Genomic DNA, 19,993 nt, shown 5'->3' with positions numbered 1-19,993 from the left:
ACTTTGATGGGCTCGGCATTCTGAGAAATAGTTTTTCTTTTTTGTCCCTTGAGACAACGGGATCAAATTTTATTTGAATTTTTATTTAAATTATTTGCACAAACTACTATAAGAAAATTAAAATTTAAATGAATATCTGTGGTCGACAAACATATTGACATTTAAATATATGAAATGTTGATTTATTGATGGAATAATTTTTTATTATATATATGTGTGGGACAAACAATTTTCTTAAACTTAGTTATAGACCTGGCAATATAGGTTCAGAACCATATATCCGGTCCAAACCAAACCAATTTTTAAAATTTGGTCCAACAAAAAATCACATATTCTTATTTGGATTTGGTTGGTTTTAAAATCACATTTTTTATCCAAAATATGGATCAAAATATGGACCAAATATGGATGCCCATATTTTAAAGGAAAAGACTCTCGACTGAAAATTTCCGGACAAAGAGCAGTACAAACCATGTTGCACAAACCACTCGTGTGATATAAATCGGGGAAAAATGGAAGCAGGTGTGAATGCACGTGAAAAGCTATTTCAAATTTTCAAACCTCCAAACACGTGTAAGCAAATGGAACCGTATATACTTTATAAAAACGGTGGCATATGTTGTAAATACGAAAGCTATTAGGAGGACATGGAAGTAAAACAAACGACCCTCATTTTGCCTTCCTCATAGAAATTAAAGAGTAACCGGCTTCTATGATAAAATTCTCACTCTGTATAGTCAGTAGAGCCTTTGATTGTGCATAATTTTTCCATTTGCAACTCGTATGACAGAATTTATAGACCAGTACTTAATATAAATTTTTAAAATATTGATATAAATATGGATATCCATATTTTAATCCATAACCATATAAAACCAAACCATATTATAACCATATTTGATATAATATGGTTAATATATGGTTTTGGTTCATAAACCAGTCCAAATCCATGTTAATCAACCAAAATTGGTCAAAAACCATATTCTGCCAGGTCTACTTAGTTACATGAACATGTATAACAACTAAAACACTGAACATGGGAAAATTAAATGGAATCTCCTCTGTTACTTTAAATTTCAGGTCTCACACAACTAGGGTTTCAATCAAACATACACATAATTAAATGTTAATAAAACCCATATCCTGAAAAGTTTTGACCCACATTCCTGTCTTAAACGAAAAGGATGTAATTGTCACCAATAAAACAACTTGTCAGATTCTCGAAAACTCTTTTAATTTCAGTGTCATACTATTATTATGTTTTCACCCATGCCGTATCTGCTCGATGCCCTACAGGCTACAGGAGTATTCCTTCGCTTCTTCGTTAGGTTTCCATAGACCCCTTAAATCAACTTTTAGGCATTGAAATTTATGCAACTACGAGTATATAGTATCATCACTTTCTCTTTCTCTAGTTGCAGATGATGATACCGATACTAGCTATCAGCCTACAAACTATGCGAGACATGGGTTGCAAGAAATTAACTAATGTTGTAGTAACAAGTAAAAGTATATGAATAAGAATACAAACTTTACTAAATTTATAGGATCAAATTCTTAAATCTGATGGATAACGTGAAATACTCTATTATTTCGTGGGCGGCCCCATATTTGTATGTATTCCACGGGTCGAGGGAGCAAAAATGTTGTTTACACGTCTTGAATATAAGTCGAATCTGTATCAAATTGTGAGAATCCAATTCCGGATACCGGGCAAAGAAGGAATGTTTGCATTGGTATTCATTAATTTTTTTTGACAAATATGATTTATAGTCTTATATCAATTCTGGATACCGGGCAAAGAAGGAATGTTAACATTGTATTTATTAGTTTTTTTTTTTTTTGGACAAATATGATTTATAATCTTATAAGTGAGTATCTATTCTCAGAAATCTCGGGATGAGTCAGGATCGAATTCGAACCAAGACCTGGGACGACAGAGGATAAACTCTTAAGTACTGAGTTATCTCAGTATTTATTAGCTTAATGAGCATATACTAGTACAATTTTCGGCTAATTAATATCAGATAACGTGCTAATCGTTTAAAAGGAATTATGCAAGTCTTCATTTCTATTACAATCATGTACATAGCACCAAAACATAATCTTAATTAATTACATTCCTCATGGAAACACTTGCGCTATTAACAAGATCATGGATCTTAATGACCACAATTAGGCGTGAAGCTTCACTGGAGATGTGATAGTATTTTTTTAGAATTGCAAGAACGCATCTCAAGAAATGTGTTGGGTGCGATCCCGAAACCATGTGGAACACCACATTCTTCAAATAGGTGGGTGGTAACAAGCTAGTGAAATTTCGAAATGGCTTTATTTGTAAACTCCCGAGTCCTGAGAGATTGGCACGCACTTGTACTATAATATTTTCTTCCATCAACTGAATGTTTTATAGTAGAGTTGTTATGTGAGTCGGTGTAATAAATTACCATTAGTACCAAAAATAGGTTTCTTTATACTCAAAATATTATTTTCAAATTTTTTTTTTTTATCAAATCTTAGTTGATAATATATAAGTGGTTCCACTTATATTAATAAATTATATAAAAATTTATAAATTATTAAATTAAAACCAATCATTTGTCTGTCACTTCATTTAAGAAAAAGTTTGAAATAAATACGAGCTCAATGGTTCGTAAATAAAAGTCTACATCAAGACTTGGTCTGGGCCGTTGAGTCTTATTATCTTTTTATTTATTGCATACAATTTTAATGTATTCTACATAAACACATGTCAACGGTAACAAAGCGTGGGTGATAACCATAACCAATCAATTACATAAGAACTAAGAGTATATTTGAATTTATAATGTATATTATTTTAGCGTAAATGGATAATTTAAACAGTGGATTTATCTTTCTGTTGTTCCAACACTTCCGGATTCAATTCTTGCTCACCCAATGTAAGAAGAAACAGGTTTAAGTATCTAATTAGTAAAGATGATACTCTAGCTTTCTAATTAGCTATATGTTGTAATTGTACATTACCGCAAGAAACACCGCAAAGGTATATGCGATGACACAAATTCAAGAGTGTAATATTTCTTAGCTCCATATATATATATATAAATATAAATTATGATTCTACTCCTCTCTATATATATAGTACGGATTTTTTAGTGTCTGTCCATGGGCACACACTAACAACCACTTTTTGAGTAGGTGGAACACTTCTATTGGCTAAAACTCATTTATAATTATGGCCCCCTGCATATGCACAAAAATCATGACCTATAGAAACCCTCCACCTCAACAAAAAGGAGTTGTTAGTGTGTGCGTATGAGTACACCCTATATAGTATATAGTATAGCAGCTGCATGTGAGTAGCATGTATGTCAACTCTGACGCTGCAATATCACAGCCCGCAATTATATGCTCAATGATCAGAAAGCACTATGTAACGTCTTTATGCCCAATTATTTCATACTCATTTTTCTCCGCTCCTCTAATTAATACCAAGTACACTGCGTTCTCTACGCGTGGACGATTCATATATCGTTGTACAGAGTGCTAGCTGCTTTTTACAAAAATGTGCATCGGAATCACAAAACTATGCAATTTCTGGTCTGGAATCTTTCTTTCTTTCTGCCCGCTGCCTAGAATATTCTACTTACTTTTCGCACATGTTTCTTTTTACAAAATGTTTATTTGTATACCTGCATACACAATTGACACTATACCTACCTACACTATCAGACATCTTGATAAGGAATTATTGTTAACAAACGCCCACACTATCTGCATATGCTGTCTACTACATATACTGTATCTAGGATTTCAGTGCACTACTGCAGCAAAAAGAGGTCACAGATAATCAGAGAAAAAGGTCCCAAATAATCTCTAGTGTTAGTGTTTGGTCTGGAGATGGAATGAAACGGAATAACTAAAAATAAATGAAATAATAGATGTAAGAAGGAAATTTCGAAAAAAATTGAGTGCAAATGAATATGATTGAGATTTAAGAAAAAAATTTGAATATAGTCGGGAATGGAGTATTCCTTCCCAAATTCGGGGTGTGATCTCTAAGTATAGTAGGGAATGGCGTATAGGAAGAAATTTGAGTCTCATAAAGTTATAGTTAACAATCTAATTTATGATCACTAGTGTTGGCAACAAATTATAGAAATAATGACATTTATAAAGCAATATATGAATTTTCGACAATTATTTTTTAAATCTCACAAACAATGAGTTTTATATTTATTTTAGAGTAGATATCGGTATCTGATATAATATTACAAAAGAGTTAAACAGAGTAAAAATTACTTTTTAATCTTTATAACTTAAGCCATAAAGCACCGTCAAAATTGAGGATAGACATACCCATATAGGGTTAATGATCTATTTGATCACTGTACTGGATCAAAATTTTCAGTTGGCCTATCAAGTCAAAAAAGTTTTCATTTAAATAATAAAGCATCTAAAAACTTTCAATAAGATAATTAAGCTTAAAAACATTTCAGCGCCGTTAATCATGTCTTTGACTTTAACGGCAAACGTTAATTTTAACGGAATTGTATATTTTTTCAAATTTGCGTGTGTAAATTAGGGTTCTTGTTCGTGGCGATGTTGTGGTTGAGTTCGTGGCAGCTGGAATTGTAACAGTAGTGGTGGTGGGTTTGTCTAAGTGTGAAAAGCGTGTGGTTGAAGAGAGATGTCAAACCTAGTTCTATTCAGCAGTGTAGAGAGAGAATATTGAGAAGAAAACTCAGAGAATATGTATTGCATAAAGTGTGTTACAGAACGTGGAAAGAAAGACTATATATATACAAGCTACAACTAACTTTCTAACTAACTATGAGCTGTACATGAGCTGTGTAATGCTATACACGAGCTGCTGCATGTATGCAGAATAAATAGTTTCTATGTTATGTCAACACCCCCCCTCAAGTTGGAGGTGGAGACACCCAACTTGGACATGATTGCCTGATGTTGAACGCCATTCAAGGCTTTAGTGAACACATCTGCTAATTGTAACTGTGTTGGAACATAGGACAAGGAGATAAGGCCTGAACTGAGTTTTTCACGAACAAAATGGCAGTCGAGGTCGACGTGCTTTGTTCGCTCGTGGAAGACTGGGTTCTTAGCAATGTAAATCGCAGCTTGGCTATCACACTTTACTGGTATGGGAACGACATCTGGAACAGTAAGCTCAGATAACAGCCGTGACAGCCATGCAAGTTCTGCTGTAATACGTCGAATAGATCGGTATTCAGCCTCAGCTGAAGATAAGGACACTGTATGTTGTTTCTTGGATTTCCAAGAGATGATACTGTCACCTAGCATTACTACAAAGCCACTTACTGATTTTCGAGTGTGAGGGCAAGCAGCCCAGTCGGCATCACAGTAAGCTGTTAGACTAAATTGTGGTTTAGAGTGATAAAACAACCCTTGAGAAGGTGTTAGCTTGAGATAACGTAAAACATGTATAGCAGCATCCCAGTGAGGAGTACGAGGGGCACTCATGAACTGGCTCAGATGTTGAACAGCAAAAGAAATGTTAGGACGAGTATTTGTAAGGAAATTTAGTTTGCCAACTAATTTCCTATACAATGAACAATCATGAACTGGTTCACCTTGGTCGTGAAGAAGTTTGATAGTGGGATCTAGAGGACTAACTGCAGGAGGAGAGTTAAGACAGTCGAACTCTGTCAACAAGTCATTAGTAAACTTGTTTTGAGAAATGATCATGCCGTCTGAAGTTGTTTGAAATTCAAGACCTAGAAAGTAACTCAAGTTGCCAAGATCCTTGATCTTGAAAGTGTCATTGAGAAAAGTCTTAACTGAATTTATCTCATGTAAATCATCACCAACCAGGAGAATGTCATCGACATAAACTGCTAAGAAAACAATGCTGGAATTTGTTTTCTTGTAGAATAAAGAGTAATCATTTTTGGAGTATGAATATCCCCGAGATAGAAGAGCACAACAGAGTTTGTGATTCCAATTTCTGGAAGCTTGGCGAAGACCGTATAGAGATTTAAGCAGCTTGCAAACAAGTGAGGGATCATCAACTACCAACCCAGGAGGCAATTGCATATAAACATCTTCAAACAAATCGCCATGTAGGAAGGCATTATTGACATCCAGCTGAAACATCTGCCATTTTTTCTTGACAGCAGTAGCAACAAGAGTACGAATTGTTGTCATTTTAACAACTGGAGAGAAAGTTTCAGTGAAGTCAATTCCAGCTTTCTGAGTAAAACCTTTAACAACTAAACGTGCTTTATAACGTTCAATTGAACCATCTGCATGATGCTTGACTTTGAAAACCCAACGACATGAAATAGCCTTTTTACCAGGAGGTAAAGGTACCAATTTCCAAGTATTATTGGCCTCTAAAGCAGAAAATTCAGCAGCCACAGCCTGTTGCCATTCTGGATATATCATTGCTTCAGCAAAAGAGGAAGGTTCTGCAACTGGTGTTTGCAGAGACATAGGAGTAGCACAACAGATGATATTTGAAGGTGAGGGATTCTCAAGGCTGAGACATTGAGATGTAATGGTGCATGAGCAAAGAGACTCTGAACAAGCATTATGCACAGAGTGTACATAATCTGTGAGGTAAGTTGGGACCTTTGAAGCTCTTGTAGACTTCCTAATAGGTTGTAAATTTTCTATAGCTGAATTTGGAACTGTAGACTCAGAGGACTGTGTATCAGTAAAAATCTCAGAAGACTGTGTATCATTTAAAGGAGTGGAACAGTGCACTGGAGACTGTGATAATGTGTGAGACTGTGCTGGCACAGAGGACTGTGATGGAGACAGATGAGAATGAGTGGGTGGAATAGGTGTATCAGCAACAGGTATGGGGAAATATGCAGGAGAATTAACATCTACATAAGGAAAGTGATTTTCATAGAAAACTGCATCTCTAGATATGAGGACCTGTTTAGTTTCAAGACTATAAAACTTGTATGCCTTCTTTCCTTGTGGGTATCCAAGAAACACACAAGCTATAGCACGAGCTGTAAATTTGTCTCTATGAGGTTTGGGAGTAGTGACTAGGCTAAAACATCCAAAAGGCTTTAAGTGTGAGTAATTTGGTTTGACCTTGAGTAAAGCTTCATATGGAGACAGATTATTTAATATTCTAGAGGGAAACAAATTGATCAGGTAAGTTGCAGTAAGAATGCAGTCCCCCCAGAATTTAATAGGTAAGTGAGATTGAAATAGTAGTGCTCTTGCTGTTTCAAGCAAGTGTTTGTGCTTTCTTTCCACAACCCCATTCTGTTGTGGTGTGAAAGCACAAGAGGTTTGATGAAGAATGCCTTTTGACTGAAAGAATTCAATAGCAGAGTTGCTTAAGCCAATCTCTAAAGCATTATCAGAACGTACAGATTGTACAGATATTTTGAATTGATTTTCAACTAAGATGATGTAGGACTTTAGAAAATCAAATGCAGAACTTTTGTTAGTGAGCAAAAAAGTCCATGTAGCTCTGGAAAAATCATCCACTATTGTGAGGAAGTACTTAAAGTTGTTGTAAGTAGGAACTTTGTAGGGACCCCATACATCAACATGAATTAATTGAAATGGACTGGAGCTAAAAGTAGTACTGATGGGAAATGGAAGTCTTTGCTGTCTAGCTTTAGCACACACAAGACAGGGTACATCAGTCATAGAGTCAACATTACACAAATGTAATGATTTGAGTTTATCAAAAGGCAAATGCCCAAGTCTAGAATGCCATTTCAGACACTCTTTATTACAACTAGTAACAGTAGTACTAGCATTTGCAGAAACAGGAAAAGCAATGCTGGAAGGGGAACTTGAGTATGAAAGTAGATAAAGGCCTTTAAAAGCTTTACCAATTTCCAGTGGTCTCTTCTGTGAAGAGGCCTGCAAATAACAAGAGCCATTAGTGAATTGTAATGAACAATTCAATTGACTTGTTAATTTGCTGACAGAGAGAAGATTAAACTGGAAAAGAGGCACATAAAGAACATTTTGGAGGGTAATGTCATGAGAAATAGGAACACTACCAGCAGAAGTAATGTGTAAAATATGACCATTTGGCAAAGAAATAGTCAATGGCTTAGACAGAATAGCAAGTGAACTAAACAAGTGTTGTTGAGAACACATGTGATCATTGGCACCACTGTCAATGATCCATGTGACTGAGTTTGATTGTGACATGCAGGTAATAATGGAGTCTGGACAAAGTGAATTACCAGCAAAATTGGCACAAGAAGGTTGTTCTGCAGGCTGAGTAGACTTTAGGAGATTGAGCAGCTGTGAATACATTTCAGCAGTGAGAACAGGAGCTTGAGCTTGAGTGCTGGTAACAGGTTCTGTGTTGGCAATAGAATCAGATTGAACAGCATCAACATTGGCAGCAATTTTCCTTGTGGATTTTGTGAACTTAAAATCAGGAGGAAATCCATGAAGCTTGTAGCATTTGTCAATTGTGTGTCCTGACTTTTTGCAATAGTTGCAGGTGAGATTGGATTTCTTGAATTGGCCTTGTGGAGCCTGAGAAGAAAATCCAGAGGACCTTGAATTGACATGAAGTGAAGCAGAGTCTGTTATCAGATTGTGAGAAGATCGAATTTCACGTTGAGCCTCTTCTTGGAGCAAGAGATTATATACTTGACTGATTGATGGTAGAGGATTAGTCATCAGGATAGAACCTCTTATGACATTATAAGAATCATTTAAGCCCATGAAAACTCAACACAGAACAGAGAAATCTTGAAGAAATGGCGATGAATATGTACAGTAACAGAGAGAAGATAATATGTATATACAGTAACGAAACGTATATGAGAAGGTAACGAAATCACCGGAGAAGATGATCGGAAAATGATCGGAAAGTGCAGCGGAGGAGAAGATCGAAGCGTCGATTTCGCTCTGATACCATGTCAAACCTAGTTCTATTCAGCAGTGTAGAGAGAGAATATTGAGAAGAAAACTCATAGAATATGTATTGCATAAAGTGTGTTACAGAACGTGGAAAGAAAGACTATATATATACAAGCTACAACTAACTTTCTAACTAACTATGAGCTGTACATGAGCTGTGTAATGCTATACACGAGCTGCTGCATGTATGCAGAATAAATAGTTTCTATGTTATGTCAACAAGAGAAGCGAGAGATTAAGCCCTTTTTAAAACACAAGGCCGATGATCTTGAACCTGGATGGTGCTAATGGTTTCTTCCCCCTGGTTCTTGTTCAAACCCCCATGTGTAATGAAAGAGGGGTGAGTGAGTTTTGGTCTGACTTGTGACAGCAAAATCAAATTTTAGTTAGATGTAGGCTTTGTTTTGATTTGGATTTTTGGGTTTCAGGTTTATCAGCGATCTACTAATTTTCAACCCACCCCTGACTTGGCTGACTTTCTTAAACAGATTGTTCCATATTTCAAGGTATTAGAGCATCTCCAACGGTGTTGGCTATAATCGTTGGCTAAATTGGACCTGTAAGACATTATGTAAAATTTGTTGAACCTGTAAGACATTTTGCTTCAATGGTACTGGCTATATTGGTTGGCTATAATTTAAAAATAGTATGTTATTAATATTTTAAATTGTTAAAATAGAATATATCAATTCGATACGGTAATAAATAATGTACAATCTTCCTACAGATTTTCTTACAGACCTGCAGAGGTTCAACAAATTTAGCCATCCATAGGAGGTTGGCTAAATTTATAGACAACAGGTGAGCATGGTTGGAGTTGAGTTTTTGAAGCTGTTGGCTAAATTTTTTTATTTTAAGTAAGCCAACTCACCTTTTAGCTAAAGGTTTTAGATGGTTGGAGATGCTCTTAGTCATGTCGCTTTTTTTTATGGCACAAGAACATCTGAAGATGAGTGTAGAGGTGGAGTATGAGAGGTGGAGTATGAGAGGTAGAGAGAAGATGCAGGGAGTGGAGAACTGTTCTGTTAAATTTTTAACAGAAATTGACGGAATAGCCTGATTGAAAGTTTTAAATGGTACAATTAGTTGACTGAAAGTTTTTTTAACTTGGTAGGCTAACTGAAAGTTTTGTTTCAGTACAGTGACCAAATAGAGCATTAACCCTACCCATATACGAGTAGTTAGAAAGCCCAAGCTCAAAAGCAAGGGCGAAGCTTAAACAGTAAACTTATGCACATTGAGTCCAACTTTGAACTTGATTACAGAGCTTAATGGGCTTCTAGTTTAAAAGCCTGATATACACTTTCTTTTGAAGTTTATCTGCAGTGCTGCTTGATTACACTTTAAAATGGTCGTCTAGCCTTTTTAATACTCAAGTAAACAACAACTATACATGAGTATAAGTCAGCCAAGAAAAGACCATAGATGTCCTTAGAGCACATTCTATATATAATAAAATAGGCAGTTGCTCAAATAGAAACCACTAAAATAAAAACTAGAATGGAAATCAAGAGAAACTATACCTAAATGATCTCACCCACCCCATATATGTCATCACCCACCCCTATACGTCATCACCCACCTAAGGCCCACCCTCACCCTCACTCAATCCACCCCGGGCCCGCTAGGGTCTCGCCAAGGCCCCTCACAGGCCCTGGACAAGCTCCAGACAGTCTTAAAGAGCCAAACCTTGGCCCCATCATGGTCTCACTAGACCCCGACCCGGCCTTATTATGCCCCACTTAGACCCCGTCTAGGCCCATCTCGGGGTCCATCCCCGGTCCCAAAACCTGCATCATTCTACTTAATCACATTGGTTTCTATTTAGTTTCTATTTTAATAGTTTCTATTGGAGTAGGACCCTAATAAAATATTAGTTTGAAGATCTTAAAAATAAGGAATAAATAAAGTGTCCCAGTGATTTAGGACTGTTAGAACACATATTTTAAGCTCATTTCTTAAAATTAGAGTTAGGAACATGAATAATTAAGCTGTTGGAGTTTGCTCTAAAAGGGCAAGTTAGCTGAGATGCTAATGGTTATTATACGGTTGAAAATATAGAATCGGTTGTTGCTTGGAATATGCTAAAGTTGAACGACCCTAAACCAACTATATCAATTATAACGTAGAAATTAGAATATGCCCAGGCTTTCCAATGCCATAGTTTAGTCATTTATCTGGAATTTTCTACAATTATTCAAGTAAAGCTGTTGTGAGTATCCATATGTCTTCTAAGCTTCTGTTCACTCTGTCTCTATCATGACAAGAGGGAATCAATTCTTTAATAATTATTTTTGAAATAAGTATGAATATAAATATAATTTACTGGTATATGTTATGACATTGTATCAGGATTGAATTGCCTTTACTAGAAGATATAATTATGCTAAGTACGAGTTTATGCTTTGTATAAATCAAGTATTTGCTCTTCTTGGCCTCATAAATTTTGTAAGGATAAATATTTTGGAGATGTTCTCAAGGCGCTGCTCTATCTTTGGGAGGCACAGTGCCGAACTAGCAAGTACAATGACTGTTTTTCTATTATCCCGTGCACAAACTCTTCATACAAACGCTGTCATTTCCAGTGTTGCATCCCATAAAAGCCCCCACAAAATATACAAATACTCCTAGTAAGATTAACAAACATGCCTAGTGTTCTTGTGTAGTATAATAAGATTAAGAAGAGCTAGATGATGACATAAAAGTGATTAAATAGGTGTTGCGCTATATTCCATTGCTAGTTGTATATATGCAATCTGTAAGACAAGCTATCCAGTAAGCAGCCAGGTTATCAACATTTAGTAGTTCCAACTAAATCTTGTTGTCCTATATCTGCCCGTGGATGCTGACACTTACAAGAGCCCTATAATCAAATGTCCGAGGATTCACCCATATGTAATTACTGAATATATGTGCTGTACAATATTGAATATGTCTAAACTATGAGGCAGCCTCCAGCTGTAACTTTTAAACGGTGTACTAATCCGTGTTCTCAGAGTCGTATACAATAAAATTGTATTAAGGTCCTCAGTACTGTTCATCGTGGTAAGTATACTCGGGATGGACATGGTCTTTATTTGGTACATATAATTGGTAAAACACATTAAACAATTACCGAAGTTACCTCCAGCCCTCATTTCCATGATGTTTCACTGAAGGCAACAGACAAGAGGAGAGACGAATACGTAGGATTGCTCCGCCCCTGCATTAGTTTAAACCATAATAATTTAGTGAATAAAGAAATCTCACCTACACTACTAAAACAAGCTAATGTTATTAAATTACCCTTAATTATAGTAACTAATCAACAATTTGGATTAAATTAATAGCTCCCTCTTCAATTTGCATTGTCTATAGTCGAAGTCAAACAGAGCTCTTCCATTTTTCCACCCAGATACTTCTGATTTGAAACTGTTTCTTCGCTGAGCTTCTGCTGTATTTGTCCCGAAAGTTCCTGTACAGTCCTTTTAAGCTTTTATACCATCAAAAGTTTCCTCGTGTTTAAATTTTGAATCAAGAAGATTGAAGAATCTATTCCTGATAATCTTGAATCAGAGAAATAATTCAGAAAGATAAAAATTAGTTTTAAGAAGTCCTTGAAGGTCAAGAATGAAAGTTAACTACTCGGTCTTATACATATGATGACCTAATGGAGCAACCAGGCTTCTTCACAATGAGATAATGGAAGGGTTGATTTATTGGGAAACAAGAGTCCTTGGATTCTACATCCTCTGCATCTCGCTAATACTTCAGCAAACTCGTGCTCAGGAAGGTATGCAGAACACAATCTCAGTCATTATAAGGGTGATGTTAATTTTGATAAATTAAGGATGTTCTCAAAAATTTATTTTCCTGTTTTGTAAGAGAAATTTTATTTCACCCATGGACTGACTTGAGGCTATGTAATTGTCAAACACCAGAACATCTATAATTACCATAATTGAATAAAAAGTCTTTAGGGGAAAATGAAGTTCCCTGAATTATAAATTATCACAAATTTATATGTCGGATAGTTTTCATGATCCACAGATAAAATCAACATGCAGATATTAGCTCTGAGAAAGGTACATCCTTGCCTGATAAAAACAGTCACACCTGTTGTTATTGTAACTGACCATATTTCATTTGCATTTTAGTATTCAATTCGTGACTATATATTGCATCTATTACTGGCATAACACAGTTAAACTTCTATTAAGAACACATTGTAAGTATGATAATAAAGAATGGGAGGCAAGAGGAGCTAGGTGGTATCGCAATAAGTACATAAAACATTATATATGTATGATACACCAAGTACCATATGTTTACTTTCCAAATGTAATATACCTTTTGATGGTCCTATAAGTACAGATGTTAACAGTAGAATGTTTATGCAGGATTTGTGAGTCTACAGTGTTGTGCCCAAACAAACTTTACTGACCCGAACACCAATATCAGTTGGACTACAGATGACCAGTGGTACCCTGATATCTCAAGTTGCCAGGAGATCAGTCCACCAACCAAAGTTCGAGTTTTCAGCTCAACCTTTGGTAATAAGTGGTGTTATAATTTAAAAACTAGGAAGGATGAAAACTATCTGCTACGAGGTATATTTAAAGCTGGGGAACAGCAAAGATCACCTACAGGTACAAGATTCGATGTTTTAATTGATATCACATCCATAGCCATTGTAAAATCATCAGAAGATGCAGTTGTGGAGGGAGTTTTTAAGGCTAATGATAATTATATGAACCTTTGCCTATCTAAAGAGATGGGAGATCCCTACCTCTTGAAGCTTGAACTGAGGCCTTTAATGTCAGAGTATGTGAAGGAGAAAGCTACAGTTGCTCTTAAAGTTATGGACCGAGTTGATGTTGGAAGTACAGGAGCGGAGATCAGGTATGCCCCCTGTATGTTTAAGCCAATAAAGAACAAATATTAATCAATTAAAAGGATCATGTCTGGCAGATGCAGATTCAACACACTTACACACACGTACGCACACTCAAACAAAAACAAGCACAGAAAAACACACACTGTATTACATAAACTGAGAAAGAGAAAATGACAGGTAAATTCTGAATTTTATTCCCTCAATAAAGATACTGTGATCAGGTAAATCTTGTACTTTGGAGACATTAAGATTCTATACATCTCCCTAGTAAATTAAACAACCGCTAACTCTAGAAACCAACACTACAAGGGATTAAGCTCTAAGATTCATTTTCATTTTGTACATAAGCAGGTATCCAGATGATCCATTTGATCGAATCTGGCGACCAGAACCAGGAGATGAGAATGTCACAGTGTCATCTATGACTAATATTGTAATCACAAATGCTAGCAAAACTTCACCTCCAATTCAAGTTTTAGAAACAGCTTTAACCCATCCTGAGAAGTTGCAGTTCCTACACAATAAACTTGACACTGGATTCTATCAGTATGAGCTCTACCTTTACTTCCTTGAGCTCAACGAATCTGTTCAGCCTGGTCAGCGATTATTCAAAATATACATCAACAATATGGAGGTGGAAGAGATAGATATTATGGCTCTTGGTTCCAGATACAGAATGCTTGTTTACAACTTCGAAGCAAATGGAGCTCTAAATTTGACGATGATTAAGGCTGCAAATGGCTCCCTATTAGGGCCCATTTGTAATGCTTATGAGATATTGCAGATTCGCCCATGGATTCAAGGGACAAATCAAGCAGATAGTAAGTTGACATGATTACTAACAAGTTTAGTGATACACAAATCTTAAGCAAGCTAGATGGCATAAAGCACCTAAGCTTTACCTTTGCATGACCTACCTTTAACATAGATATGTAAAATAATTTCCTCAGTATTTGTCGCTCAGACTGATTAACCTGTTTTCACATTCAGAGGATGTGATTTTCAATGTAAGAGGTGAATTATTAGCACACAACCCAAATAACAAAGTGTTAGTAAGCTGGATGGGAGACCCCTGCCTTCCCCTTCCTTGGGAAGGTGTGTTCTGTGAATCGCGTGACAAGTCCACTGCCATCAGTAAGTTGTAAGTCCTTTCCTTATTTAGCTTATTTAAATATTTTCATTAGTCTTTATCAGAGAAAAACTTTGGTCTGTTGAAGTGCACAACATTTATATTCTAGTGTTATTAATCCAATATTACCTATTCATCAGGGATCTTTCTTTCCAAAATCTTCAAGGACCACTTCCTCAAAGTATCACACAGCTACAAAAGCTAAGAGAACTGTATGTTTCACAATGCTTAGTCTAATTGCGCTCACTTTATAAGAATGCTGCTAAACATTTTATACTAACTTTGCTGTTTACTAATGTCTGGGTGGTAGGAACATGAGTAACAATCACTTCAGCCAAGCTATCCCCGTGTTTCCATCTTCCTCTGTTCTAACATCAGTGTAATCACTCCAACTTTATAACTTACTAGTCAACTATAGCTTCTCAACCATGTTTTCTTGTTTAACAACATGATATGTCCAATGTAATTGATCTGATATATCAGTGATCATTTATACCAGGGATCTGAGCAACAACAACTTCATAGGACACATTCCGGATTCACTTGCTTCACTACCAAATTTAGTAACTCTGTAAGTACATTCATCGAATTATTATGCCATAATACCAAGTAACACATAATGATTAAGGTTCTGGGAAGCTTACCAAATACTGAGAACCCCGCCATATTCACACACCTAACTCAATATAAATGTTTTCCTTGATAGATTATTTGGCTGCAATCATCAATTAAGCAGAGATGTTCCTGCAAACTTTTATAGATCAGGACTTGACACGGAGTAAGAAACTTACATATTCCAGTTTATGAACATTTTTAAGTACCAGAAAAGGGATGTCGGAAACTGACCATTTGGTTTCTGCACTCGTTTCAGCAAAGGTATGTGTGGTGGAAGTGGGTCTTTACACATGGCCACAGGTATTGTCATAGGAACAGTCGCAGGAGGGTTACTTTTGATTGTTGGTGTAGTCGGAATTTCTTTCTGGATTTACAAGAGGAAAGCGACAGCTAAAAAGAGAGAATTCGATGTAAAAGGGTATCCACTGACAAAGAGTAAGATTTCAATATCCTACGTAACTTATATTTACCTAGAAGCTCTATAAATTTATCTATATCTAGTGAGTTCACCATCTGCACACACTACATCATATACTTCACAATAGAGAAGAATTCATCCATACTATCTTTTTCTTCTAATGCAGACATGATTTATTCAATATCTAGCATGGATGATATCATTCTGCAGTCCATATCTATTCAGAGTTTTAGCCTTCAAGACATAGAAACTGCCACCCAGCAGTACAAGACTTTAATAGGTGAAGGTGGTTTTGGACCTGTTTATCGTGGTACCTTATCAGATGGTCAAGAAGTGGCTGTGAAGGTTCGTTCAGCCACTTCCACCCAGGGAACTCGTGAATTTGATAATGAGGTAAAGCAGATCAACCTGAAACCATTTTACTTGAAAGTTTGACTTCTTGTATGTATTATAATCCTTGTCAACATTTTCTTCAGCTGACCCTTCTTTCAGCTATTCAGCACGAGAATCTGGTACCACTTCTGGGATACTGTAACGAAAATGACCAACAAATTCTTGTTTATCCTTTTATGTCGAATGGGTCTCTACAAGATCGCCTTTATGGTAAAACTAATTTAACAGAGTTTGTGCTGGTATAAGTATCAAAATTACATTCATGCTATGGCTTATCAATCCTATGTACATCAGGGGAAGCTGCCAAACGCAAGACTTTAGACTGGCCAACTAGGCTTTCAATTGCTTTAGGAGCTGCTCGAGGCAAGTATCACATATTTTTTGACATTATCATCCAAGTTTTGAATGGTAGGAGTTCAATCATAATTGTGAACTACAGACTGAAATTAAGCAATTTAGAATTACATTTAAATAATAAGCACACAACTTAATTGACTATTCAAGAACAAGAAGGGCCAATTTCAAAGTCTAAACTATATCAACCCAATGACACTCAGAACATTGCTAAATCTACCAGTACCTTATTGTGACAACTAAAAGTCTAAAACTGCAATTTTTCCAACGTTCTAAAAGAACAGTTTCATTATACAGGTCTGACATATCTCCACACATTTTCAAGCCGCAGCGTGATACACAGAGATGTAAAATCAAGTAACATACTACTAGATCATACAATGTGTGCCAAGGTGGCGGACTTTGGATTCTCAAAATATGCTCCTCAAGAAGGGGATAGTGCTGCCTCACTAGAAGTTAGGGGGACGGCTGGATACTTGGATCCAGAGTAAGTAATACGGATATATAGTTTCCAAAGTTTTATTGATATCCTACCTTTCCCTCTTTCCTAATCTTATGCACACAGATATCATACATTTCCAGTTTTTCCCAACTTAAACACTCTAATTGTGTTGTCCTTTAACTACACCTGCCTAGTTACTTCTCTAATATTTGAACAAGTTTTTTCAGGTACTACTCAACCCAAAATTTGTCTGCAAAGAGCGATGTCTTTAGCTTTGGAGTTGTGCTGCTTGAAATGATAAGCGGGCGGGAACCTCTCAACATTAAAAGACCCCGGACAGAGTGGAGCTTAGTAGAATGGGTATGATACTACTACAGCTAAATGTGAATTTACATATATAATGCCTTCAAAATTCTGTTGCTCATACAACAACTTTTGCACAACATTTTGGGGTTCATACTCTTCGTGAAACTTTTAACAGCACTATTTTTTCTAGATAATAAAGTTGATCAAAAGGTGTAGATAGTCCACAAGGTCTTAAACATCGATCTGAACAAGAAAAAATGAAGTGCATCAAATATCTGAAGAAGAAAAAATGAAAAGTAACGTGTATAAAATACAATATACCCATACAAAAACACATAGATTTGTTTAATCACCATGAGGTTATTTTTCTTAAAACAATATGTAGGTCGAACATTAGAAAAGTTTTCAGCTACTTAGAGTAATATCAGGACTGCAACTTCAAATCTCAATCATTGAAGATAAGCGTTTAACAATTGATTAGATAGGTTTAGGTTACCTTAAATAAAATACATGTACTCAAAATGTTCTAGTATATAATGCTAGTTCATTGATTTGATATGATTCTGTCTGTCCAAGATCAGGGGCGGATCCAGAATTTTGGAATCGTTTGGGGGGGGGGGGGGGGGGGGGGGGGGGGGTGTTTAATTAATATTAAAAAAATAATCTCAAATCTCGACATTTTTTGATGTCAAATATAAGATCTTACATATCAAACCTATTACTAAACACTACTAAATTTTTATATGGGTCAGAGGGGCTGCTTAAGCCCCCGAGCCCCTCCCACTGAATCCGCCCCTGTTCAAGGTCTAATATGTTGCTAATGCAAAAGCGCTACTTATTGCACAGGCAAGACCTCAAATAAGGAATTCAAGAATCGAGGAAATAGTGGATCCTAACATAAAGGGATGGTACCATTCAGAGGCAATGTGGAGGGTAGTGGAGGTAGCACTGTCATGCACAGAAACCTACTCTGCGTATCGGCCATCTATGGTGGACATTGTTCGTGAGCTTGAAGATGCTCTGATAATTGAAAATAATGCATCTGAATACATGAAGTCCATTGACAGCTTTGGTGGATCTAATCGCTTCTCTATAGAGAGGCCGATAGCTATTCCCCCTACTCCAGTTCCAACAGAACCTTCCCCAATTCCCTCTCAACCTGTTCCTCCAAAACCAAGATAATAATACAGAGGATATGAGGTTAATTTCAACTTCTACAATAGATCTTGAAACCTAAATCGAAATACAGTAAATGTCCGTGTCAATCCAGTATCCTCAAATCGAAAAGATCTCACAGTATGCTGCATTAGTTTTATAGTTAAACTTAAAAGGTAGTCACATTATTGCACCACTAATTTCATTCTACTGTAAATTATCTACTCTTCATTTATAAAAAAACAGTGTAGACCAATTTAATCTGAACCTCATTTAACAAAATTATTAGACATTATGGCAAATTTTGAGTTCTATCAATAGAAATAAAACATAAGCACAGTAATGGACACTATCATATCAAATCAAACTGGTTTAGAAGCAAACATTTCAAAGTACAGTAATAGGCTCATTTATCCGGGTTGTGACTAAAGTGAGTTGAGAGTTGTTCACACAAGGCATACCCTGGGGCTACGAACAAACCATCCTGACAAGGCAATAATAAGCAAAGCTATCATACAAACGCAGATAGCAGCACAACTGGGTTTTTTTTTTTATCTTAACGATACCAACCCGTAGAGAATACTAAGATAACAAGTGCGGAACTCTTACAATTCAGGGAAGCATGATGTGCCCACTTCTTATTGCCGCAAAATTGAGATTGTGACCTTGAAGAGTTGAAGTATAAATCTCTCACAACTGTTGTTGAAAGTGATGCTAGTGCTAATCCATTTACCTCCGTCGATTTTTACTCGTTATTTGACTTTTTGCAAGTAACTTAAGTGATTAAAGAACATATTTGTACTTATTACTATTAAATTTTTTTTAAATTAAAATTTATAATTTATTTTTTATTTACGAAAAGAAAATTTTAAAAATAATAAACGAAATTATATTTTTTACTCATCTTAAGTTACGTGCAAAAAGTCAAAATGATAAATAAAAAAGTACGGAGGTAGTACTTAGAGTATTTGTTTGTGGGTGGTTAGCTCCGAGGTATATCACTCACCTCATTTCATATATTTCATTTGTTCATATAAGCAAAATTTTCAATAAATTAAAATTTAATTATTGTTCGTCAAAAAAAATTTAATTATTGTCTTATTAAATTTTATTTAATAATAATTATTATTATATTACTATCAAAAAATTTGCATGTTGTCAGAATTTTGTAATGTAACGACTATCGCCAACAAAACTATTCGTCTTAATCTCAAACAATCAATTTAATCTATGAAATAATTCTACAATATTCCTATTATACTTTAGAATTAAAATAAATAAGGAGCTCGTATGAATATTATTAACCAAATCTATATTAGTACAAAAATTGATTTCAGTCCTACACGAGATTGTGATAATAAGGAGAAGAAGGGTGTGACAACACTGTCATGACAAACGTGATATCCCCTCTATATATAACAA

General features: G+C 35.8%; 1 protein-coding gene and 1 long non-coding RNA gene across 5 annotated transcripts; one reads left to right on the top strand and one right to left on the bottom strand.

The window, feature by feature from the left end:
- Positions 1–11,749: 11,749 nt before the first annotated feature.
- Positions 11,750–19,317, bottom strand: LOC108210863 (uncharacterized). Of its 4 annotated transcripts, XR_010289783.1 has the most exons (7): positions 19,181–19,317; positions 18,329–18,575; positions 15,735–17,659; positions 15,533–15,632; positions 13,652–13,773; positions 12,169–12,337; positions 11,750–12,085 (listed from the first exon to the last, which is right to left on the bottom strand). It is a non-coding gene; the product is annotated as an uncharacterized LOC108210863 (long non-coding RNA). The 4 variants fall into 4 exon arrangements; XR_010289781.1 differs by having other exon boundaries at positions 12,169–13,773; XR_010289784.1 differs by lacking the exons at positions 15,533–15,632; positions 15,735–17,659.
- Positions 12,516–18,703, top strand: LOC108210862 (nodulation receptor kinase). The gene is made up of 15 exons (XM_017382309.2): positions 12,516–12,655; positions 13,263–13,764; positions 14,111–14,580; positions 14,750–14,900; positions 15,029–15,100; positions 15,199–15,267; positions 15,388–15,459; positions 15,595–15,666; positions 15,760–15,938; positions 16,088–16,314; positions 16,398–16,524; positions 16,609–16,677; positions 16,966–17,155; positions 17,338–17,470; positions 18,263–18,703. Exons 1-15 carry the CDS (start codon positions 12,565–12,567, stop codon positions 18,596–18,598), a joined length of 2,760 nt encoding a protein of 919 aa, XP_017237798.1. The 5' UTR covers positions 12,516–12,564; the 3' UTR covers positions 18,599–18,703.
- Positions 19,318–19,993: the final 676 nt, after the last annotated feature.

This window comes from Daucus carota, chromosome 3, assembly GCF_001625215.2.
Source record: "Daucus carota subsp. sativus chromosome 3, DH1 v3.0, whole genome shotgun sequence".
Taxonomy (NCBI): Eukaryota; Viridiplantae; Streptophyta; class Magnoliopsida; order Apiales; family Apiaceae; genus Daucus; species Daucus carota.
This window is presented reverse-complemented; position numbering and strand designations above follow the sequence as displayed.

What these genes read in the sequence shown, in the direction of transcription:
- LOC108210862 (XM_017382309.2), top strand. Translation starts at nt 12,565, where the DNA reads ATGGAAGGGTTGATTTATTGGGAAACAAGAGTCCTTGGATTCTACATC. An exon ending in CTACAAAAGCTAAGAGAACT is followed by an intron (nt 15,101 to 15,198) that starts GTATGTTTCACA and finishes TCTGGGTGGTAG; the next exon opens with GAACATGAGTAACAATCACT. An exon ending in GCTGGATACTTGGATCCAGA is followed by an intron (nt 17,156 to 17,337) that starts GTAAGTAATACG and finishes AAGTTTTTTCAG; the next exon opens with GTACTACTCAACCCAAAATT.